Source organism: Schistocerca americana, chromosome 3 (assembly GCF_021461395.2).
Source record: "Schistocerca americana isolate TAMUIC-IGC-003095 chromosome 3, iqSchAmer2.1, whole genome shotgun sequence".
Lineage (NCBI taxonomy): Eukaryota > Metazoa > Arthropoda > Insecta > Orthoptera > Acrididae > Schistocerca > Schistocerca americana.
In genome coordinates this window covers 163,386,777-163,409,360 of record NC_060121.1, presented here as the reverse complement: position 1 = coordinate 163,409,360, position 22,584 = coordinate 163,386,777, and the positions used below count along the sequence as shown (strand labels likewise).

Here is a 22,584-nt window from a genome sequence, read left to right as displayed (position 1 = left end):
CACATGGCAGAAATAACCTCAAAACTTCTTTCTTGCATACATTTTCAATAGCACGCAGTAGTCCTTTTTATTTATGTCACATAAAACTAGTCACTCAGCTATTACTGGGCTCATAACTTGATAAAAGTGTCATAGCAAGACAGCACTGACTTCAATTGTAGGATAATGGCAATGTTTCATTTACTAAATAGGTACAAAAGTAAGACACATGATGCACATACACATTTCAAGAAGAAAGTAGTCTCTGTACCACTAAGTTCTCTGTGCTAAGTTCCAGATTGCAGCACAGTACAAGCAACTGGAAAGTGTGCCAAATACAAATGTGAAAGCAAAACACTGTTTATGTATATCAGAGAAAAATTTTAAAAAGAAACATTTTTATTGATTATCATAACAAGTACAATTACTGCAGACACATTACAGTAATTTTACATAGTTCTTCATGTTACAAATTACTCAGTCTTTTCTATATTCATTAAAACTACAGCTGTTTACAGATATTGTATTTTTGTCATAAGCTGATGTTTTCACATTGATCTAGTTCTGGATTTCTTACATACATTTTTCCACTGGCATAGGATTCCTATACTTTCACTTCATAATAATGTTAGTTTCAATGATTTCATTATTTCCTAACAAATCTGTTATATCTGAACTTCCTAAAGAATTAAAATTGTGAATCCTTTGTCTTTTGTGAGAAATGTTCAGCTGAGTTATCCAGTGAACCCTCACAGTTGCCCTCTGTCAGTACACCTCTCCTTCAGTGTGTTCCTTCTGTTGTTTTGTTGTAATGATCTAATGGAACTATCTTTGTGCTTCTACAAGCTAAATACAAAAGTTGAGATTCAGATGACGGGTCATGTGCGTCACACAAAATTATGTTCCCACACAAAATCCAGGATGGAACAATGGTCAACATTTCAAAAAGGATAATTGACATGTTACGCATGAGATGTTGACTTGCAGACATGCACAACAAAAAGGCTGCTATACATTTCAGGTTTCATCCAAAAGGCCTTGTTATAAAGGAAAAAACACACACACATTCATGCAAGCACAACTCCAACACATGACCACTGCGTACAACAACAGTGTCTGATGGGAGAAGTAATACATATATGCACTCAGGTTTTCAAATCTCATCTGGTGCAGTCCCCAACAATCAGTCTTTCCTTCTCATCCTGTCTGGTAAATCTGTTGGGGTTCTGGACAATTTGTCCGAAGTCCAAACTCTGTCCCTTTTCCTAAAACTCACCAGTCCTTTTCATTCACCGCTCTTTCTTCCCCTTCCCCTTCAACTCTTCTGACAGAAGAAGGAGCCACTGGATCTGAAAGATAGCAAACTGCAATACCTTTTATATGTGTGTTCTCCTACTATTGCTTTTTTACCTATCCAATTGCTTATATTTTCAAAAATTGACTATTTTTGTTGTGATATTTCATTGCCCACCAGGCCTATACAATATCTGGCCATCCCTACTCCACCTCTACTCCAAACCCCTTGCCTCATGGTTCATATTTCTAAAATAGGCCTAGCTGCAAGACATTTCCATACATCCTCCCACCACCACCTACTGCAGTTCGAGGACAGGCGTCTCCTGTCACATCAAAGGTGGGGCCATCTGTGAAAGAAGTCATGTGATCTACAAACCTTTCTAGCAAAACCATCTTTTCTGAATTGCAGAGGTGGGAACTCTCCTTGCAATATATGCTATGTTCCTCTAAACCCCCTGGCCTCAATCTTCACTAGTATCTGTCTTTCACCTACTTACTTTATTCCCTGCTCTTACGCTGGCATTGCACAACCTTCTATTCCATCAACACAACCTCTAGTCTGTTTCGTTCTCCTCTACTTCTCTCCTTTTCCCCTCCCCCACTTCCCTCAAATTCTCCTGACTGCAGCTACCAGCTCTACCCTGTCCCCACCATGTCTCTGCAAGCTCTTTCCTCCCTCTTCCCACACCAGCCTCCTCCTTGTCCCCATCACCCACAGATTGCTCTCCTATCAAGTGCAGTTGCTGTAAGCAGTCCAGTCTCAGCAGACAGAGACATTGGTGAACTGAGCTTGTGTGAATGTGTGTGTGTTTTCTTCTTTAGAAGAAGACCTTTTGAACAAAAGATTAAATTCACAGCAGTCTTTTTGTTGTGCCTGTCTGGAACTCAACATGTCCCCTGTATGGCGAGTAACAATCTGTCCTTTTCATAATATTGTCATTGCTCCATAAAAGAATTTCTGAATGCAAGACACACACACACACACACACACACACACACACACACACACACACCAGAGCACATGCATACTGTGATTTACCCCAACTACATTTAATGTTACTCTGCTCCTCTCTTAAACACACAGAATAAATTTTATCTCATAACATAAAATTTCAAGTCATTCACTTAATATGCAGGACACATATCAAAACACTAAAATTGGTTTACAGTTTTTTTCCAAATATTATTCAAGTACACACTGCAGTAGATACATAATTGATACAGAACTCATGATTCTCTTTTTTAAATTTTAATCCTAAGTGGGTGTCTCCCCTTTTCAGATCAGCCTTCATGAATTTTTCAGTTAAATAATAACATTTCTGCACCAGTTTGCCGTATAAGATTTTTTCAGTGATTCTAAGTTAATATTAAACAATTGGTTTCTTTTCACTTTGTCATAAACCTTTATACTCATATTCTGCAGAGTTTTTTGCATAAAGCCTTAAATGATGAGTAGACAGCGTAAAGTTACTTTGATTCATGATGTTGGAATCATGTTGAAATTGGTTTGCTACAGATAGATCATCATTCTTATGTACAAAGATAATCCATTCCTAGATTTACAATGAATGAACGCTTAATGTACTGAGATATTTGAGAAGTGGGTGGCAAGATTTTCTTCACCCAACATTGTGCACATCTCTATTGATGGTTTTCTGAAGTTTTAATATTCAAGACATATGGTTCAGGCTACCCCAAAATATATTTCCATAGCTTATTGCTGATCTGAAGTAGCTGTGAGATACTATGTTCAAGATGGTAGCAATGTGTAATATTACCATAGCAAATGCTAGGCCATTTAATTTACTTACGAGGCACTGTATATGCGAGCCCCATTAAACTAGTATTTAGAAATGAGTGGGCCTCTTACATACAAAAGTTACTTGCAATTATGTAAGAGAACATCCAAGTGATTCATGAATTATTTAAAAATCTTTGTAATTTCCATTGTGTTAATTGTTTTTGAATAATCAAACTGTAAATTATCATGAACACAAGAGCAGACTGTACCATCTTCTGTGGTTTGAGGAGCATCGCACTTTTTGCAATGTATGATACTTTTTAACATTAATTGCCAGTGATATGTGTATTGCATTTTCTTTTAAAGGTGGAAATATTCAAAAAAAAATTATTCCAAAGATTACAGGCTTTATTCAGAAGGTCATCAGTGCACAAACAATTCCACCCCACAGCACTCTAATAAACATGGATCAGGAATATCATTCATTTAAAATGAACATCATTAAGTAAACTGTAACTGTCTCAAAAAATTCATATTTTATTCCAGCAGTGTGGGATAAGATAGACTGCTACTTATTGTAAAGATGAGACATTAAGTTGCAGAAAGGCACAATTAAAATCACTTACAAATAAGCTTTCAGCCAATGCCTTCTTCAGAAAAAGAGAAACGCACACCATTCATTCACATAAGCAAGCACACCTAATGCACACAAGAACAACAACTCCAGCAGATTGGACCAGAATGCAACTATCATATGGAATGAAAGCAGCAATCTGGAGGGGGTGGGAAAAGGAAAGGGGCAGCAGTGTAAGGGTGGGAGGAGAGATGAGTACTCTGGCAGAGTGTGCAGGAACTAGAATGCCAACAGGTGCAGCATCTGGAGGTTTTGGAGCAGGGAAATGGAGAAAACTGAGTGAAAAAGGAGAAGATTGGGGAAAGATGGGTGGGTGCATTGGCAGAAGGCAGCAAACAAAAAGGGGGTAGGATATGAGAATGGGGAGGACGTGATAGGAAAGAGGGGATGGAAACTGTTTGCTGGAGGGTGTGGTGACATTATGTTACCATAGGTTGAGGCCATGATAATCACAGAAGTGGAGAATGTGTTATGGGCATAACTCTCATATCCACAGTTCAGAAAAGTTGGTGATTGAGGGGAGGATCCAGATGGCTCAGGCAGTGAAGCAGCCATTCAAAACTAACATGTTATTTTCAGATGCATGTTGTGCAACAGGGTGGTCTACATTGCTACTGGCCACAGTTGGGTCATTGCTGTCCATCCTGGTGGACATCTCATTGATAGTCATACAAGTCTAAGAAGCTGTGCAATTATTGCAGCAGAGCAGGTAAATGACATGGCTGCTTTCACAGGTGGTCTGGCCCCTGATGGGGTAGGATATGTCTAGTTGGCATATTCAGTGGATTCCCCTTAGTGGGATGGTTTAATGCTGCGGATGGTGGGTATGTCTACCGGATCATGCTTGGTAGGCTCATTTGTCACCTGCTTTACTACTCCGAACAGTTTACCACCCATCTCCAATCTGTGAAATATTTCCACTATTGTGGCCTTATTCAGCTGAGATGGACTGACTGGACCAAACTCTTCCATCAGTGGTTGAACATTACTATTACTTGCTCATTCCATTTTGGTTTGATAACAAGTCCTTACCATACCGAAAAGGCAAGATAATCTTAGAATGCTAACTGTCAATTAAAATAATAAACAAACATACTAAATAAATATATACTGATTAATTATTGTAGTGAAATCCCACTATAATTAATAACTGGAAAAAATTATTCTCACCTCACTTGATTGATTGTTACATGCTACACATACAGAAAAATTCACTATCTCTAAGCTACTTAATTACAAAAATGTCTATATTTACTATTAGGTTCACACTAGTTAGTACAGCTTGGCACAAGCAAAAAATTAGTATTAGTAAGTACAAAATACTGTCGACTTGCATATACTGTGACCCCACCACTGTGTTAATCTGCAATGGCTTCTCTACTTAATGATGCACATGAAAAATATAATAACACTTTACTTGTAATGCAATACAAAGTCCTTTAAAGAAGGTACCACATTACAAATGAATACTCTCCTTACATACAACAAATTAGTTATTTACAATTATTTAAGAGAGCATCCAACTGGTTTGTGAATAGTTTAATCTTAGAAAGGTTTGTTCTATTAATTGCTTTTGATTAATCAAACTGTAAGTTTTTATTATGAACAAAGAACAGTATGTAACTTCTGTTAAAAGTTGGAAATATTCACAACAAATTCCCAATACTGCAGGCTCTGTTTGCAAGGCCAAGAATCTACAAACAATTGCATCTCAAAAGAACTCTCCAAAAAAGGACAATCATTTACTTAAAAGGAAAATTGATAAGTAGATTGTAACACTCTCACCAGACTCATATTTTTTTCCTGTTTTTCATACACAGACAAGGTTAGCACATCTTGTGATTGTGCAAAAACATTCTAAAGATTGGTGAATGTAATAGCCATCCTGTGTCTGTTCTAATCATAAACTCACAATAATGTCTTCAGGCAATGGCCCATCAAACCAAGTTTAAGATCCAGAAACATGTCCCAAAATCATATTGTCATTATGTTTTATATAGAACATGAACATAGTGATATTACAAATGAGTAGTATTTTCATGAAATGAAAACCCTCGAACATTGCATTACACAAAGTGAAACTTTTCCATCAAGTAACAAATTGAAGAACCACTGAGATGATAGGTACTTTAAGTATAATGAAACATCCTTTTTACAAAGTAATTAATTTACAAATACATTTACATGTTTGATAGTTCAAAGAACTTAGACCTACTTGGAGTGAGAAATAACAAGCAATTTTGAGTTCTCCCTTGAACATTTAACTCTGGAACATGTAGTACAATTGTTTCTTAATGTCAAAAGAATAGTTGACAATGCACTGGAGAGATATTTAACTAGTATGATAGATCATTATGGGAGGGACCCTCCATGGTATATGATCATACCTCGGGAGGTATAAGTAGGGGGAAGCAATATATTCGATACCTCGTCCAGAAACACACCCTCTCGAAACCTGGCGAGCAAGCTACACCGCGATGCAGAGTGCCTCTCTTGCAGAGTCTGCCACTTGAGTTTGTTAAACATCTCCGTAATACTATCACGGTTACCAAATAACCCTGTGACGAAACACGCCGCTCTTCTTTGGATCTTCTCTATATCCTCCGTCAACCAGATCTGGTACGGATCCCACACTGATGAGCAATACTCAAGTATAGGTAGAACGAGTGTTTTGTAAGCCACCTCCTTTGTTGATGGACTACATTTTCTAAGGACTCTCCCAATGAATCTCAACCTGGTACCCACCTTACCAACAATTAATTTTATATGATCATTCCACTTCAAATCGTTCCGCACGCATACTCCCAGATATTTTACAGAAGTAACTGCTACTAGTGATTGTTCCGCTATCATATAATCATACAATAAAGGATCCTTCTTTCTATGTATTCGCAATACATTACATTTGTCTATGTTAAGGGTCAGTTGCCACTCCCTGCACCAAGTGCCTATCCGCTGCAGATCCTCCTGCATTTCGCTACAATTTCCTAATGCTGCAACTTCTCTGTATACTACAGCATCATCCGCGAAAAGCCGCATGGAACTTCCAACACTATCTATTGTGTGGAGTCTTTCATGACTGCTGTAACAAAATCTCATTGAAAATTTTTCAGAAAACCCAAAGAAATTATGTCATATGTAAAGACCATCAGTGGTGCAAAAGGTAGTGTCCAGACATTAATGGATGATACAGGAACTGAAATTGAAGGTAGCAGTGCAAATGTGTAAATGCCAAACCTTGTTTTTGATACCCATATTCCTTTGCAAAGGAAAATCCGGGAGTATTGTCCCGATTTAATTCTTGTGCCACTACAGAAATGACTGATGTAGATATTAGCATCAGTGGCACTGAGAGGTAGCTGTAATCACCAAGACAACAAAACTTGATGATCACAGAGGGTTAGTCATATGTAAAGCAAATGGTAAATTTTTGTTCCTTGGTGCTTCAGAATATGCCATAAATTTTCTTTTTTCCCCAATTAGATTCAATACCTCCTTATTAGGCATTTGATCTACCCACTTATCTTCAGCATTATTCTGTAACACCACATTTCAAAAGCTTCTATTCCCTTCTTGTCTGATTTGTTTATCATACATGTTTCACTTCTGTACAATGCTCTCTTCAGTCATATACATTCTAAAAAGTCTTCTAAAATGTAAAATTTATATTCAGTGTTAACAAACACTTTATCAGAAATGATTTTCTCGCTATTGCCAGTCCATATTATATATCCTCTCTACTTCAACCATCACTGGTTATTTTATTGCCCAAATAATAAAACTCATGAACTGCTTTTAGTGTCTCATTTCTAGCATGACCACTTCTGTAGCAGTAGGATGAGGGACAAGAGTTCCTAAAAGGAGGGACATTTCAGGATTTTGAGGGACACAATATGACATGAAATTAAATCCACAGTTAAGTTCTTTTCTTTCACTTATTCGTAGAAAAAATGGTTTCCACAAATACAACTTAATATTAGTTAACATAAAAATCAGTACTTAAATTACTGTAGGATTATAAATCAATAAACATATTTGACCTAGTTTATTTTTAGGAACATAAATATTATATTATTTCTTACAAATTGAATACATGTTGTTTATGTTTAAAAGAATATTTCTTGTTGTTTCTTGCACATGCAAAAATTTCCTTTTCATTTAAAACTATATTGAGAAAGTCTTTACATTCTACATTATAATTTATTTTCACTTTAATCTCTGCTTTGAGTGTGTCCATATGAAGCCTTTTTCTAATCCCAAAGTTGTGGTGAACTCTTTCAACAAATTCTTTATGAGCATAGCTTAAAAACTGGTAAAAATAATCCTAACACAAACTATCAACCAGCAAACCAAAAATATCACACATGTGCAGAGTCAATATTCATTACCAAAGTCACTGGAAAGGATGTTGCAAAAGCCCTCAGAGAGTTAAAAAAATTCATATTCAGCTGGAATTGATGGTATCCCAGCAGCTGTCATCAAAAATTGTGTACACACAATTGCTGAACCATTAACACACCTCTGTGACTTTTCTTTCCAGGCAGGTACTTTCCCTGAAGCTCTGAAACTTTCTAAAGCAATTCCTGTCTTCAGAAAAGGTGATAATAAAGATATGAATAACTACAGGCCTATCTCAATCTCATCCTGATTTTCTAAAGTTTTTGAAAAAATAATGTACACAAAACTGACAGCCATTGAAAAAAAAATTACTAAGTTTAGCTCAACATGGGTTCAGAAGCAACAAATCTACTGAAACTGCAGTATATGAGTGCATAAATATGCTATTAGATCTGTTAGATAAAGAAACAACACATAACATGCATATTTCTGGATCTGTCAAAGGCTTTTGACACTACTGACCACAAAATATTGCTGGAAAAAATAGAACACTATGGTATCAGGCGAATTGCAAACAATTGGATTGCTTCATTCCTAGCCAATCAGATGCAGAGAGACAGCATGAAATACACTAATAGGCAAACCTACTCAATAACCAAAATACTATCTAGTAATAAAACTGCAAAGCAAGGTGTACCACAGGCCTCAGTATTGGGACCTTACTTTTCCTCCTGTACATTAATGACTTGAGCCAGAATGTAGATGCACACAAAACAATAATATTTGCTGATGACACAATTGTACTCCTCAAAGGGGAGAATACAGAGGGTGTGCAAAAAGCTGTGAACTTGGCCACTGAACAACTCAGCAACTTGGCTAAAATCAACAGATTAACTATCAACACCAAAAAGACAGCTTCCATGAACTCTCACACAACACAAAATGCAAATTCCTCTCAGCCACTTGTCACCGTAAATAACCAGCCAATAGATACTGACACTGTTTTGAAATTCCTGGGTCTGTGGGTTCAAGATAACATGAAATGGAATACACAAACAGGAAAGATAAATGCCAGAATTAGTACTGGCTGTTATGCATTGAGTGCACTGAAATCATGTGCTAGCCTGAAAACATTAGCCATCATGTACTATGCTTACATACAAGCACACCTAAAATATGGTGTGATATTCTGGGGAAATTCTCCAACTGCCCTTAGCAAATTCAAAATCCAGAAGAGAGCAGTGAGGATTATTTCTGGGAGCAAACCCAGAGACTCCTGCAAACCCTTCTTCAGAAAGTTGGAAATCCCTACACTGCCTTGCCTATACATTCTCAAGATTCTAAAACTTTTCAGAAACCACATAGTCCAACTGACTCCAGAGCTGTAAAAAAATAATGAAATACATAAACACAACACCAGGAAAAACTCAAATCTGCATGTTTTATGTACAAATGCTCAACTGTGTAAAAAGGGAGCTTTCCACATGGGCCTCCAACTGTTCAACAATCTTTCCACTAGTGTTAAGTCCAACGAAAGCAACATAAAATTTAGCAAAGCCATGAAGTCACATTTGTTGTGTCACTGTTTTTACTCTGTAAATGAATAACTAGAACAGTAATCTTGCTATTTATGTTAAACTGAAAACATTGAGCAATGGAGTGAAGTAAACTTAACGAATCTATGCAATATAATACATTAGGAAACTATATGTTAATGTATGTTAACAATGGTAACCGATATTTTCTGACATCTGTAATACACTGTGTACCATCAGATCACATGGAATAAATAAATAAATAAAACCTTTGTCTCTGGCTGAGTTTCTTTCAACAAATGTATTTCTTGGTGGAATTGAGAATAAAATCTCTAACAACTTTGCAAGATTGCCATTTTTTTGTTTTTTACTGGAAGGACTTTTAGAATTGCTATCCATTTACTCATATGAGATTATTTTTATTATTTACTGTAATGCTAATTGTGTAATTTACTATTTAAAAAAATCTTCATACAATTCACCAACATCTATTCCATTTTCTAAATGTAATCCCTGAAACATTTTCACAACAGAGTTGAATCAACCTCCTTCTCCAGAGACATTTTACAGGATGCATTGTTTACTGACAAATCAAATCTAGAGATCTAATACTCCAATGCTGTTTTATACCCCTGTATAAACCCTAACTCCATTGGTTGTATACTTTTTTCTGTCAGAAGATTAAGACAAGTCATAGTTTTGAACCCAAAAAATCTATCTGATATTTGTTGTTCTAACTGATTTCTAAGGGACTCCATTATAGAAAACACTTCAACAACCAACAGATTATCTCTTTCTAAGGACTCCTTAGTCACATGAAACAGTTTTAGACAATTATGAAAAAAACAACAAATAACAATGTGTTCTAAATACATCATGGAAAAACTTGTATGGCTACTGAACAGTTCTCCCCCTGTGTTACAAAACAACATCTTATGACTGAAAAGTATTGCTGTGGCCTAACAACAGCTGGATAAATGTCTTGCAGTTTCCATACATTCAGTATCACAAAATTCAAAATACTGCTTCAAGCCCGCTACTGTTTTTGAGTGGCAGGAGAAATAGCTATAAATTTTTGTAATAAAACCTTCTAAATCAAAAATTTGAAGTTGATCAATTGCAAACTTAGATACACTATGAATTTTATGAGCTGAGCAACATATTGGGATTAAAAAATTATTTTCATTTCATAACACAGTAAATACGTACTGAATATTTATTCCAAAAGTTGACATGTGCACTGTCAGCAGAATATGAAGAAATTTTAATGAGACTTAAATTGTACAATGTTAATCTGGCTCTAATTGGATCAGAAATAGCGTTTGCAGACTCATGATTGTTACTATAAGAATCCTGTTATACATTTTTTTTAACTGAAATACCTAGTAATGACGGGAAACATTTTATTGTGTCCACAATTAGAGGCATCACTTGCTACTGACTAAAACATTTCTATCAATGAGGTCTTTAATATGTGGAATTATTGATAATGGTGCAAGCACATAGGTAACTATTAATTTTGCTATTTTTCTTCCCAGAGAAATGTTCCTAGCAATTTCTGAATCTGAGTCACAATTTTAATAATGATAAAGTGCATTGTGTAGAACATTGTGATATACCTTGGTTAATTCAGAAGCTGTAACTTTATCCTGATGCGGGCTGTTTTCAGAATTTGACCAAAAAATGAAGTTATTGTCTTGTTCTTGATTGAGAGGCTCACATTCTTTTCGTGTTCTTGTCCATTCACATGTTTAGTAATGTCATTAATGCCTCCATGACCAACACTAAATGTCTTATTAAATGTTATACATATGGGTTTGAACCAGTTATTTGCACATGATGCCAAGAATGGTGCATTCATTTCCCACTTCGAGTTGTATACTCATAAATACTTTTTAGTTCTGGAGATACTTCATGATTTAGTCCTCTTCTTTTTGCCATGATCTTCTTGTGAATCATATTCACCTCCTGAAACTTCCATTTTCACTTACAACTGCAGATTACAACAGATTAAATTAATATGTGTAACATTGCCTACAAATACAACAGCTGAACCAACAATCAAAAAGCTAAGATGAGTAACATCAGATAAGCAATTATCTGAAATCTGAATACATGTGCAGAAAAAACGAAAATGTGTCTAAAACACATTGTGTGAGATCAATCTGGGACTTTTATAATGTACCAAAATGTAGGATTATCCCACAAAAATCAGGATGGTTGGTCAGCCTACTCATTTCCTAAGCTAATTCTATTAGCATTGCTTAATTTAATTAGGTTACACTCCACTATGGTTGTTTTAATTTTGTTGATTTTCTTTAAATAACCTCTTTCCAAAACACTACCCATTCTATTCAAATGCTCTTGTAAGTCCTTTGTCATCTGTGAGGGGATTACAGTGTCATTGTAAAACTTCAAAGTTTTTATTTATTCTCCCAAAAATTTAATTCCTTTCCCAGATTTCTCCTTGTTTTCCTTTACTACTAGCTCAATATACAGACTGAATAACATTAGGGGTAGGCTACAACCATGTCTTATGCACTTCTTAACTGCTGTTTCCCTTTCATGTCCTTTGACTTGTGTAACTGCAGTCTGAATTCTGTTCAAGTTGTAGATATTCTTTTGCCCACTGTATTTTGTCTGTGCTACTTTCGGAGTTGCAAAGAGTGTAGTCAAGTCAGTGTTGTCAATACTTTTCTTTAAATCTACAATTGCTATAAATGTAGCTTTGCCTTCCTTCAACCTATCTTCTTCTGTGAATCATAGGATCATTAGTGCCTCATGTCTTGCTGTATTTCTCCAGAATCCAAACTTATCTTCACTGAGGTCAGCCTATAACCAATTTTTCTTTCTTTTGTAAATAATTCTTGGAAGTATTTTAAAACCATGACTTATTAACTGATAGGTCAATAATCTTTATAGCTGTCTGCACCTCCATTTGTGAAACTGGAATTATTACATCCTTATTGAAATGTGAAGGTGTTATGCCTGTCTCATATAATTTGCTTATTGAGTTGAATGGTTTTATCATGGTGGCTTTCCTAAATATCTCAATAATTCTGAGGGAATGTTGTTCACAGCAGGGACGTTGTTTCTACTTAGATGTTTCAGTGCTCTATCAAATTCTTCTTGCAGTATCTTACCAACCATCTCATCTTTGTTTACTTCCTTTTCTTCTTCTATAATATTTTCTTGAAGATAATTTCACTTGTATAGACCTTCTATGTATTCTTTTCATCTCTTAGCCACCCCTTCTTTGCCTAGCATGGGGTTTACATCTGAGCTCTTAATATTCATGCATCTGCTTCTCTTTTCTCCAAGGTTCTCTATAATTTCAGTAGTCATGCATGCTTCTTCAGTCTTCTTCTCTGCCCATTCCTCTTACCAATTTTGCACTTTCTGTCAATCTCATTTTTTAGATATCTGAATTTCCTTTTGTGTGCTTCATTTACTGCATGTTTATATTTCTTACTTTCGTTAGGTAAATTTAATGTTGTATGTGTTATCCAAGGATTACTCTCCCTTCGATTCTTCTTAATTGCCATAATCTTTCTGATCTTTGATGTAGAAATTGCACTAATCCTACCAATCATAATTATTTTAAAAACGTCAGACATTATAATCAGTGAGCCTTGTCTTTTTGCCTTGTTGACCCTTTGCTGTGTTTCAGTCTTCTCCCCTGTTTCATTCAATTATTTTCTAGTGGTCCTTTTGGAATTATCAATAGGCTCTGGTTTTATCAATTTATCCAGGCTCTATCTCCTTAATTTCCTATGTTTTTGTAGTTTCTTTAGTTTTAATCAACAGTTCATTACCAAAAAATTGTGATCAGCTTCAAAATATGCTCCTAGACATGTTTTGCAGTTTAGAATCTGTTCTCAAAATCTCTGCCTCACCATTATGTAGTCAGTCTGAAATGTTCAAGGGTCTCTCTGTCTCTTCCACAAGTACAACATTATTTCATGCATTTTAAACCAAAATAGCCTAATGAGAGATATTGATCATACACAATGAAAGGCAATGGAAATGGTCACAGATTTGTTTGATCTAAGGAAGAGTGTCATGGAGATCCTGGAAAAACTGAACTGGCAGATTCTTCATGCTAGACACAAACTATCATGTAAAAGCCTACTTACAAAGTTTCTAGAACGAGATTTAAGTGATAATCTGGGAACCTTCTACAACCTCCTATGTATCAATCCCTTAGGAACACAAAGACAAGACTAATTACAGTGCAAATAAAGGCCTACAACCAATCATTTCCTCTGCTTCATATGTAAATGGAATGGGAAGGAGCCTTAGTAAGTGTTAGAGTGGGAAGCATCCTGTGCCATACACTTTTCAATTGGATGCAAGGTAGAGACATATCATAGATGTAGATATTATATTTTACACACTCCAATAAAAATGTAGGATTTCATCTTTTATAGTACAGTAATTTCAATATGGAGAGCGTATTAACACCACAACATTGTTGACTTCAACTGTTGCTTCACAAATAGTGTCATATAGAGACACCTAAATGCAGTTCCCATGACTTGCATAGATAAGGGATACTCTTCAGTTATGCAGGTGGCACTGCCTCAGACTCTACTAGACCCTGTCCAACATAAGTAACACTAAATGTCTAACATTACTCCAGCAAAATATTCAGTGTGTAAAAAACAAAGTGCAACAGTTGGAAGTCGAATTACAAATCTTAGACAGCACTGTTATCTGTATTACAGAGCACTGGTGTAAAGAGAGTTAAATCTTATATATTAATTTACCCTCATATGTCCAAGCATGTTCTTATTGCAGAAAAACAATGAAAGGTGGAGGATCATGTATTTATGTTAAGAATGGCATTGAATTTAAAGTCAGAAATGATGATATCATGCTAAGTGTAGACAAAGACTTTGAAGTGTCAGCAATAGAGATAGTTGCTATAAATATGCCCAAGAAACTAACTATATTATGTGTATATCTTTATCCCAGTGGTAATTTAGAGGTATTCTTTTCAAAACTTATACAAAGCCTAGGACTAGTGTTGACTCTGAAACATAATATCCTTTTGTGTGGGGACTTTAACATGAATAAAACTAAAACAGATAACACCAGTAACACATTTATGAATATCCTACATAGTTTTGGTATATCATCAATAGTCAACTCTGCAACAAGAATAACCACACATTCATCATCTACCATTGACCATGTAGCTACAGATGTAGGCAGAGAAAACTGTGATGTACTTGTCAAAACTTGGGACTGTCTGATCATCTATGTCAGATTATAGAAGTAAAAGCTTGTATAAAAAAAAAATCAAAACTGCATGTATATAAAAGAGTTTACTCTCCATCAGCTTTGCAAGAGTTTTTCTTAAAGTTAGCAAATGAAATTTGGGAAGGAGTATACATAGAAACTAAAGTGAATAGCAAGTTCTCCAATTTTATGTCTGAGTTTAAATTAAAATTTGAAGAAACATTCCCTAAAGCATTAATTCCCATTGGAACACCTACCAACAATAAATGGATTACTAAAGGAATTAGAAAAGTGTTCAAACTTGTAAATACCTAAACTCCATTAGAAAGGACAATAGTGTTCCAGGTTTTTTGCACTACTACAATAACTACAAAAGAATCTACAGGAAGGTACTCAACACTCCAAAAAAATCACCCAATGATAGGTTCGTAAATTTATCCAATAATAAAAGTAAAGCTACATAGGCTGTAGTGAAACAAGAAACAGGAACTGTGAAACAGAGAGGTACAAACGCACAAATCAGGAACAAGGAAAACTTAGAAAGTAACCTGAAAGAATTAGCAAATTATGTGAATACCTACATTAGCAACATTGCAACAAACTTACAGAAAATTTTTCCAAAAGGTGCTAATCAACAGAAGCATATAGCAAACTCAATTGTATTGCTTCCAATTACTGAGGAGGAAGTATGCATTCTTGTAAGGCAATTAAATAACAAAAACTTGACAGATTTTTAAATGAAATCTCAGTGTGTGTGCTGAAAAAAATGCATAAATAGTATCAAAGCTCCACTAACAGAAATCATAAATGAATTCTTCAAAACTGGTTGCTTCCCTGACTATCTGAAGCATGCCAAAATTTTACCAGTTCACAAGAAAGGTGATGTAGAAAACATTGAGAACTGCAGACCAGTAGCCCTATTGTCATGCTTTTCCAAAGTGATAGAAACAATAATGAAAAACAGGCTTTTGAGCTATCTAAGTAAATTTGACCTCCCCTGCAATGACCAGCATGGTTTCAGGCCTGGTAGAGGTACAGAATCTGCAATAGCACAAATTTACAAAAACAGTTTTAGAAGCACTAGATGAGAACAGCTATGTAACTGACCTTTTCCTAGACCTGTCTAAGGCATTTGATACAGTTGACCACCAGAAGCTGTCGCATAAATTAGAGGCAGTAGGAGTAAGGGGAGTGGTTCTCAAATGGATTCTTTCATATCTAGAAAACAGAGTACAGTCAGTAGAGATCACACATGTCTCCAGTGCATCAAAGTATATTGAGAAACATATATCTGATCCTCAATATATCAATATTGGGGTCCCTCAGGGAAGTGTGCTTGGCCCTGTACTATTTCTGGTGTATATAAATGATTTCCCGCAACATATCAGCCATGGAGAGAAGATATTGTTTGCGGATGATAGCAACATAGTAATCACCAGTAAGACACCAGCACAAATGTTGGGAAATTCTACTGAAGTGCTGAGGGATGTTCACAAATGGTCTCAGGAAAACAAAGAAACTCTCAATGTAAAGGAAACAAGTACAATATGTTTTAGAATAAACAGAAAATAGAGTCCCTTAAATTTAAAACTAGATCACATCTCCGTAGATGATGTACCTACAACAAAATTCTTAGGGTTGCACATTGACAGCCAAATGAAGTGGAATGAACATGCTACGAAACTCTCGGCAAAGATATCCACAACGTGTTATGCACTTAGAGCCCTTGTATCCGCATGCAGTAGCGAATGTTTGAGAACTGTATACTTTAGTCATGTTCATTCGGTAATCAGTTATGGTATTATATTCTGGGGAAACAGTGCTCAGAATTTACAAACATTATTTAAAATGCAAACGAGAGCAGCAACAACAAGTCACTGTCTTCACCTAGACAGGAAGAATAAACGTAAGACTCAAAATAGCTTCTTGTATAAAGGCGTAAAACGGTATAATAAACTACCACAGAAAATAAAAGAAGCAGATAACACGTACTGCTTTAGGAAAAATCTTAAATTGTTTGTGCAGGAAAACTGCTTTTGCACTATAAGTGAATTCCTTAATACAAATGATAGCAAATAGCTTTTGTTTCACAATATTTTGACAAGGAGCAAAAATGATTGTAAATAACTTATATGTCACAATGTTTAACTACATGTAACAACAAACTGTATAAATGTATGAATGTATGCAACTGAAAACATCCATACATTTTAAAATGTCCACGAATGGCTAAATAAATAAATAAATAAATAAATCTCCACGTTTGTTCCCAACTTCCACCCTCCGCTTTGCACCACATCATTTTCAGTAGTTCTCAATGTCTTTAGTTATATTTAAATTTATAGTCTATTGAGCTACATCCACATTATTTTCTTGATGGATCCATATATTCTGCCTCCCATGTGCCCCTTCCCACATCCCCTCAATATGCTAAAAGAAACTAACCTACCTGCACCTAGGTGAGCTGTCTCTGGCACTGAATTCCTATCTTTTACCCTGCAGTTCCTTATTATCCTAAGCTGGTTCTCCTCCTGACACACTTTGATTCTTTCACATTTGACTCACTCTCTCCCTATCAGAAACCACTCACGCTAGTTGAATTACAATACCAAGAGAACAAAGTGCTCTCTCTCTCTCTCTCTCTCTCTCTCTCTCTCTCTCTCTCTCTCTCTCTCTCTCTCTCTCTCTCTCTCTCTCTCTGTGTGGTGTGTGTGTGTGTGTGTGTGTGTGTGTGTGTGTGTGTGTGTGTGTGTGTGTGTGTGTGTGTGAAGGTGGAGGGGGCACATGTCACATGTACGTGTGTGATTTGTGTTGCAAATTTGAAAGCTCATATGCAATGTTCAGATTCTCATTACATGTCTATTCACAGTGCAGCATATCACCCTACAGAGTCTGCTTATCATCAGTCATTTGAGAGTGTAAATTCCATAAGGAATTTTCCAAAATGACATTAATCCTTCGTTTTCAGACTGTTGTATTAATTTTCATTTCATCATGTTTCTCAATAAGATTATGGAAAAAGATAACCTAGATAAAGCCGACTCCATAAATATGAGATGCAGAAATGTATTATTGAAGTAATTACACAAAATACTAATCTGTAATTGATGATCAAATAAGTTTCAAATTTGACTTTCAGGTTTGCTGATGACATAGAAATGATGACAGGCAAGAGGCCAGGCCTGTACTGGCTTATCTGCTGGAAATACCTGTCACCACTAGCTATGCTGTCAATACTTGTAGCAAGCTTTGTGGAAATAGCAGTAGATGGCAGTGGCTACCCAGCATGGGTTGCCAGCAAAGGAATAACGGAGCGTCATGAGTGGCCTGTGTGGGCACTTGTGCTTATTGCATTTCTGATACTCATCTCTGTTCTGTGGATTCCAGCTGTAGCCATATGCAGGTAAACTATTTTAAGTAGTTGTGTGAAGTAATTTACAGTAAAACATGAGATACTGTTGTAGGACATTCTAAAAAAATTGAACAGAATAAGAAGATTGTTGCGCATGTGCACATTTGTAATAAGCTTGCCACTGGGGGAGAGGCTTCTGCGCCTCAATGATACAGATAGCCATACCGTAGGTACAACCACAGCAGAGGGATATCTGTTGAGAGGCCAGACAAATGTGTGGTTCCTGAAGAGGGGCAGGAGCCTTTTCAGTAGTTGTTGGGACAACAACCTGGATAATTGACTGATCTGTCCTTGCAATATTAAGCAAAACAGTTTTGCCATGCTGGTACTGTGAACGACTGAAAGGAAGGGGAAACTACAGACGTAATTTTTCCCGAGGGCATGCAGCTTTATGGTTAAATGATGATGGCGTCCTCTTGGGTAAAATATTCCGGAGGTAAAATAGTCCCCCATTTGGATCTCCAGGTGGGGACTACCCAGGAGGACATCGTTATCAGGAGAAAGAAAACTGGCATTGTACGTATTGGAGTGTGGAATGTCAGATCCCTTAATCGGGCAGGTAGATTAGAAAATTTAAAAAGGGAAATGGATAGGTTAAAGTTAGATGTAGTGGGAATTAGTGGAGTTTGGCAGGAGGAATAAGACTTCCAGTCAAGTGCATACTGTGTTATAAGTACAAAATGAAATATGGGTACTGCAGGAGTAGGTTTAATAATGAATAAAAAAATAGGAGCAAAGGTAAGCTACTACAAACAGCATAGTGAGCACACTATTATAGCAAAGATAGACACCCATGCCTACCACAGTAGTACAAGTTTATATGCCAATTAGCTCTGCAGATGATGAAGAGATTGATGAATGTATGATGAGATAAAAGAAGTTACTCAGATAGTGAAGGGAGACGAAAATTTAATAGTCATGGGTGACTGGAATTCGAGAGTAGGAAAAGGAAGAGAAGGAAAAGTAGTAGGTGAATATGGAATGGGGGTAAGGAATGAAAGAGGAAGCCATCTGGTAGAAATTAACACAGAGCACAACATAATCATAGCTAACACTTGGTTTAAGAATCATGAAAGAAGGTTGTATACATGGAAGAACCCTGGAGATACTAAAAGGTATCAGATAGATTATATAATGGTAAGACAGAGATTTAGGAACCACATTTTAAATTGTAAAACATTTCCATGGGCAAGTGTGAACTCTGACCACAATCTATTGGTTATGAACTGTAGATTAAAACTGAAGAAACTGCAAAAAGGTGGGAATTTAAGGAGATGGGACCTGCATAAACTGAAAGAACCAGAGGTTGTACAGAGTTTCAGGGAGAGCATAAGGGAACAATTGACAGGAATGGGGGAAAGAAATACAGTAGAAGAAGAATGGATAGCTATGAGAGATGAAATAGTGAAGGTAGCAGAGGATCAAGTAGGTAACAAAACAATGGCTAGTGGAAATCCTTGGGTAACAGAAGAAATATTGAATTTCATTGATCAAAGGAGAAAATGTAAAAACGCAGTAAATGAAGTGGGCAAAAAGGAATACAAACATCTCAGAAATGAGATCGAAAGATGGCTTGAATTTTGTGTGTATGTATGTGTCTGTTTGTGTTTCTATCGACCTGCCAGTGCTTATTTTTATATATATATATATGGGTAAGATAGATACTGCCTACAGGAAAATTAAAGAGACCTTTGGTGGAAAGAAAACCACTTGTATGAATATTAAGAGCTCAGATGGAAACCCAGTTCTAAGCAAAGAAGGGAAAGCAGAAAGGTGGAAGGAGTATATAGAGGGTCTATACAACGGCAATGTACTTGAGGACAATATTATGGAAATGGAAGAGGATGTAGATGAAGATGAAATGGGAGATATGATACTGTGTGAAAAGTTTGACAGAGCAGTGAAAGATCTAAGTCAAAACAAGGCCCTGGGAGCAGACAATATTCCACTAGAACAACTGATAGCCTTGGGAGAGCCAGCCCTGACAAAACTCTACCATCTGGTGAGCAAGATGTATGAGACAGGCGAAATACCCTCAGACTTCAAGAAGAATATAATAATTCCAATCCCAAAGAAAGCAGGTTCAAAAATGGTTCAAATGGCTCTGAGCACTATGGGACTCAACTGCTGAGGTCATTAGTCCCCTAGAACTTAGAACTAGTTAAACCTAACTAACCTAAGGACACCACAAACATCCATGCCCGAGGCAGGATTCGAACCTGCGACCGTAGCGGTCTTGCGGTTCCAGACTGCAGCGCCTTTAACCACACGGCCACTTCGGCCGGCAAGAAAGCAGGTGTTGACAGATGTGAGAATTACCAAACTATCAGTTTAATAAGTCATGGCTGCAAAATACTAACGCAAATTGTTTACTGATGAATGGAAAAACTGGTAGGAGCTGACTTCAGGGAAGTCCATAGAAATATTGGAACACATGAGGCAATATTGACCCTATTAATTATCTTAGAAGAAAGTTTAAGGAAATGCTAACCTACGTTTCTAGCATTTGTAGACTTAGAGAAAGCTTTTGACATTGTTGACTGGAATACTCTCTTTCAAATTCTGAAGGTGGCTGGGGTAAAATGCAGGGAGCGAAAGGCTATTTACAATTTGTACAGAAACCAGGTGGCAGTTATAAGAGTCATGGGACATGAAAGGGAAGCAATGGTTGGGAAGGGAGTGAGGCAGGGTTGAAGCCTATCCCTGATGTTATTCAATCTGTATATTGAGCAAGCAGTAAAGGAAACAAAAGAAAAATTTGGAGTAGGAATTAAAATCCATGGAGAAGAAATAAAAAATTTGAGGTTTCCTGATAACATTGTAATTCTGTCAGAGACAGCAAAGAACCTGGAAGACCATGAATGGAATGGACAGTGTCTTGAAAGGAGGATTTAAAATGAACATCAACAAAAGTAAAATGACAATAATGGAATGTATTCAAATTAAATCGGGTGATGCTGAGGGAATTAGATTAGGAAATGAGACACTTAAAGTAGTAGATGAGTTTTGATATTTGGGGAGCAAAATAACTGATGATGGTCAAAGTAGAGAGGATATAAAATGTAGACTAGCAATGGCAAGGAAAGTGTTTCTGAAGAAGAGAAATTTGTTAATGTCAAGCATAGGTTGAAGTGTCAGGAAGGCATTTCTGAAAGTATTTGTATGGAGTGGAGCCATGCATGGAAGTGAAACATGGATGATAAATAGTTTGGACAAGAAGAGAATAGAAGCATTTGAAACATGGTGCTACAGAAGAATGCTGAAGATTAGATGGGTAGATCACATAACTAATGAGAAGATACTGAATGGAATTGGGGAGAAGAGAAATTTGTTGCACAACTTGACTAGAAGAAGGGGTCAGTTGGTAGGACATGTTCTGAGGCATCAAGAGATCACCAATTTAGTACTGGAGGGCAGTGTGGAGAGTAAAAATCTTAGAGAGTGACTAAGAGATGAATACACTAAGCAGATTCAGAAGAATGTAGGTTGCAGTAGGTACTCAGAGATGAAGCAGCTTGCACAGGATAGAGTAGCATGGAGAGCTGCATCAAACCAGTCTATGGACTGAAGACCACAACAACAGCATATGGTTTAATGACAAAAGTGTCCCTGTTGTATTATGGTTCTTCACCACTATCTTTCATTATGGTTTTATGATAGTGGATGGTGCACCAATACACAAATGCACACCCTAAGGCTTGTATAGTAACAGTTGACATCAGTTGTGGTTCTTGATGAGTCTAGACATCATAGACAGCACTTTAAAAACAAAACTAAAGTACTAATGCTTAAGCTTGTTACCTAACTAAATCACCAACATTCCTATATAGGAGGGGAGTGCAGTGTGTAGCTTATGTTTCATTGTATTGTGACATGAACATTCATATCTACCATGCAATTTTAATTTTACAATCTGTTAAGATTTCTTCTAACCTCATTGTTTTCGGTCCCTAAATGAGTGAAATATTGATATGTGCGTGGTCCAAGATCCCTCAAGAAACAGATTCTTAAAAATTTTCAACTGTAGGTATTCTCTAAAAGGTTAGTAATCTCTATTTTCATATTCCATGGAAAGTAGTCACTGACTCATACAGTAGGTGAGTGCACTTGGATCAGTAGTAAAAGAAAGGTCATACAGCTACTCATTCACCTACAGCAGATAATCAGGATTAATGTTACAACTAAAGATTCCAATAGATGCCAAATTTGTTGTGTAACCCAGTTTCTTATGGCAAAAAAATCTCAAAAATCTTTGACATGTAACATTTATGAAACATTTGTAAATACAACTGTTTCATAATACCTCTGCTGCCAGATAACCTTCCACCATTGTCATGCAACAGTATTGACATTTGACAGTACTGTTGCTTTGTTGATGGCAATTGGTCTTTTCACTTGAATACCA

The 22,584-nt window shown here is 36.4% G+C and overlaps 1 protein-coding gene across 1 annotated transcript in view; it reads left to right on the top strand.

Annotated features, from left to right (window-relative positions):
• The window catches only part of LOC124605946 (sodium-dependent neutral amino acid transporter B(0)AT3), a 538,536-nt gene that overhangs the window by 476,533 nt on the left and 39,419 nt on the right, over positions 1 to 22,584 (top strand). The window contains exon 12 of the mRNA XM_047137906.1: positions 17,907 to 18,170. Coding sequence (XP_046993862.1) covers positions 17,907 to 18,170 — 264 coding nt within the window. The remainder of the gene's footprint in view (positions 1 to 17,906; positions 18,171 to 22,584) is intronic.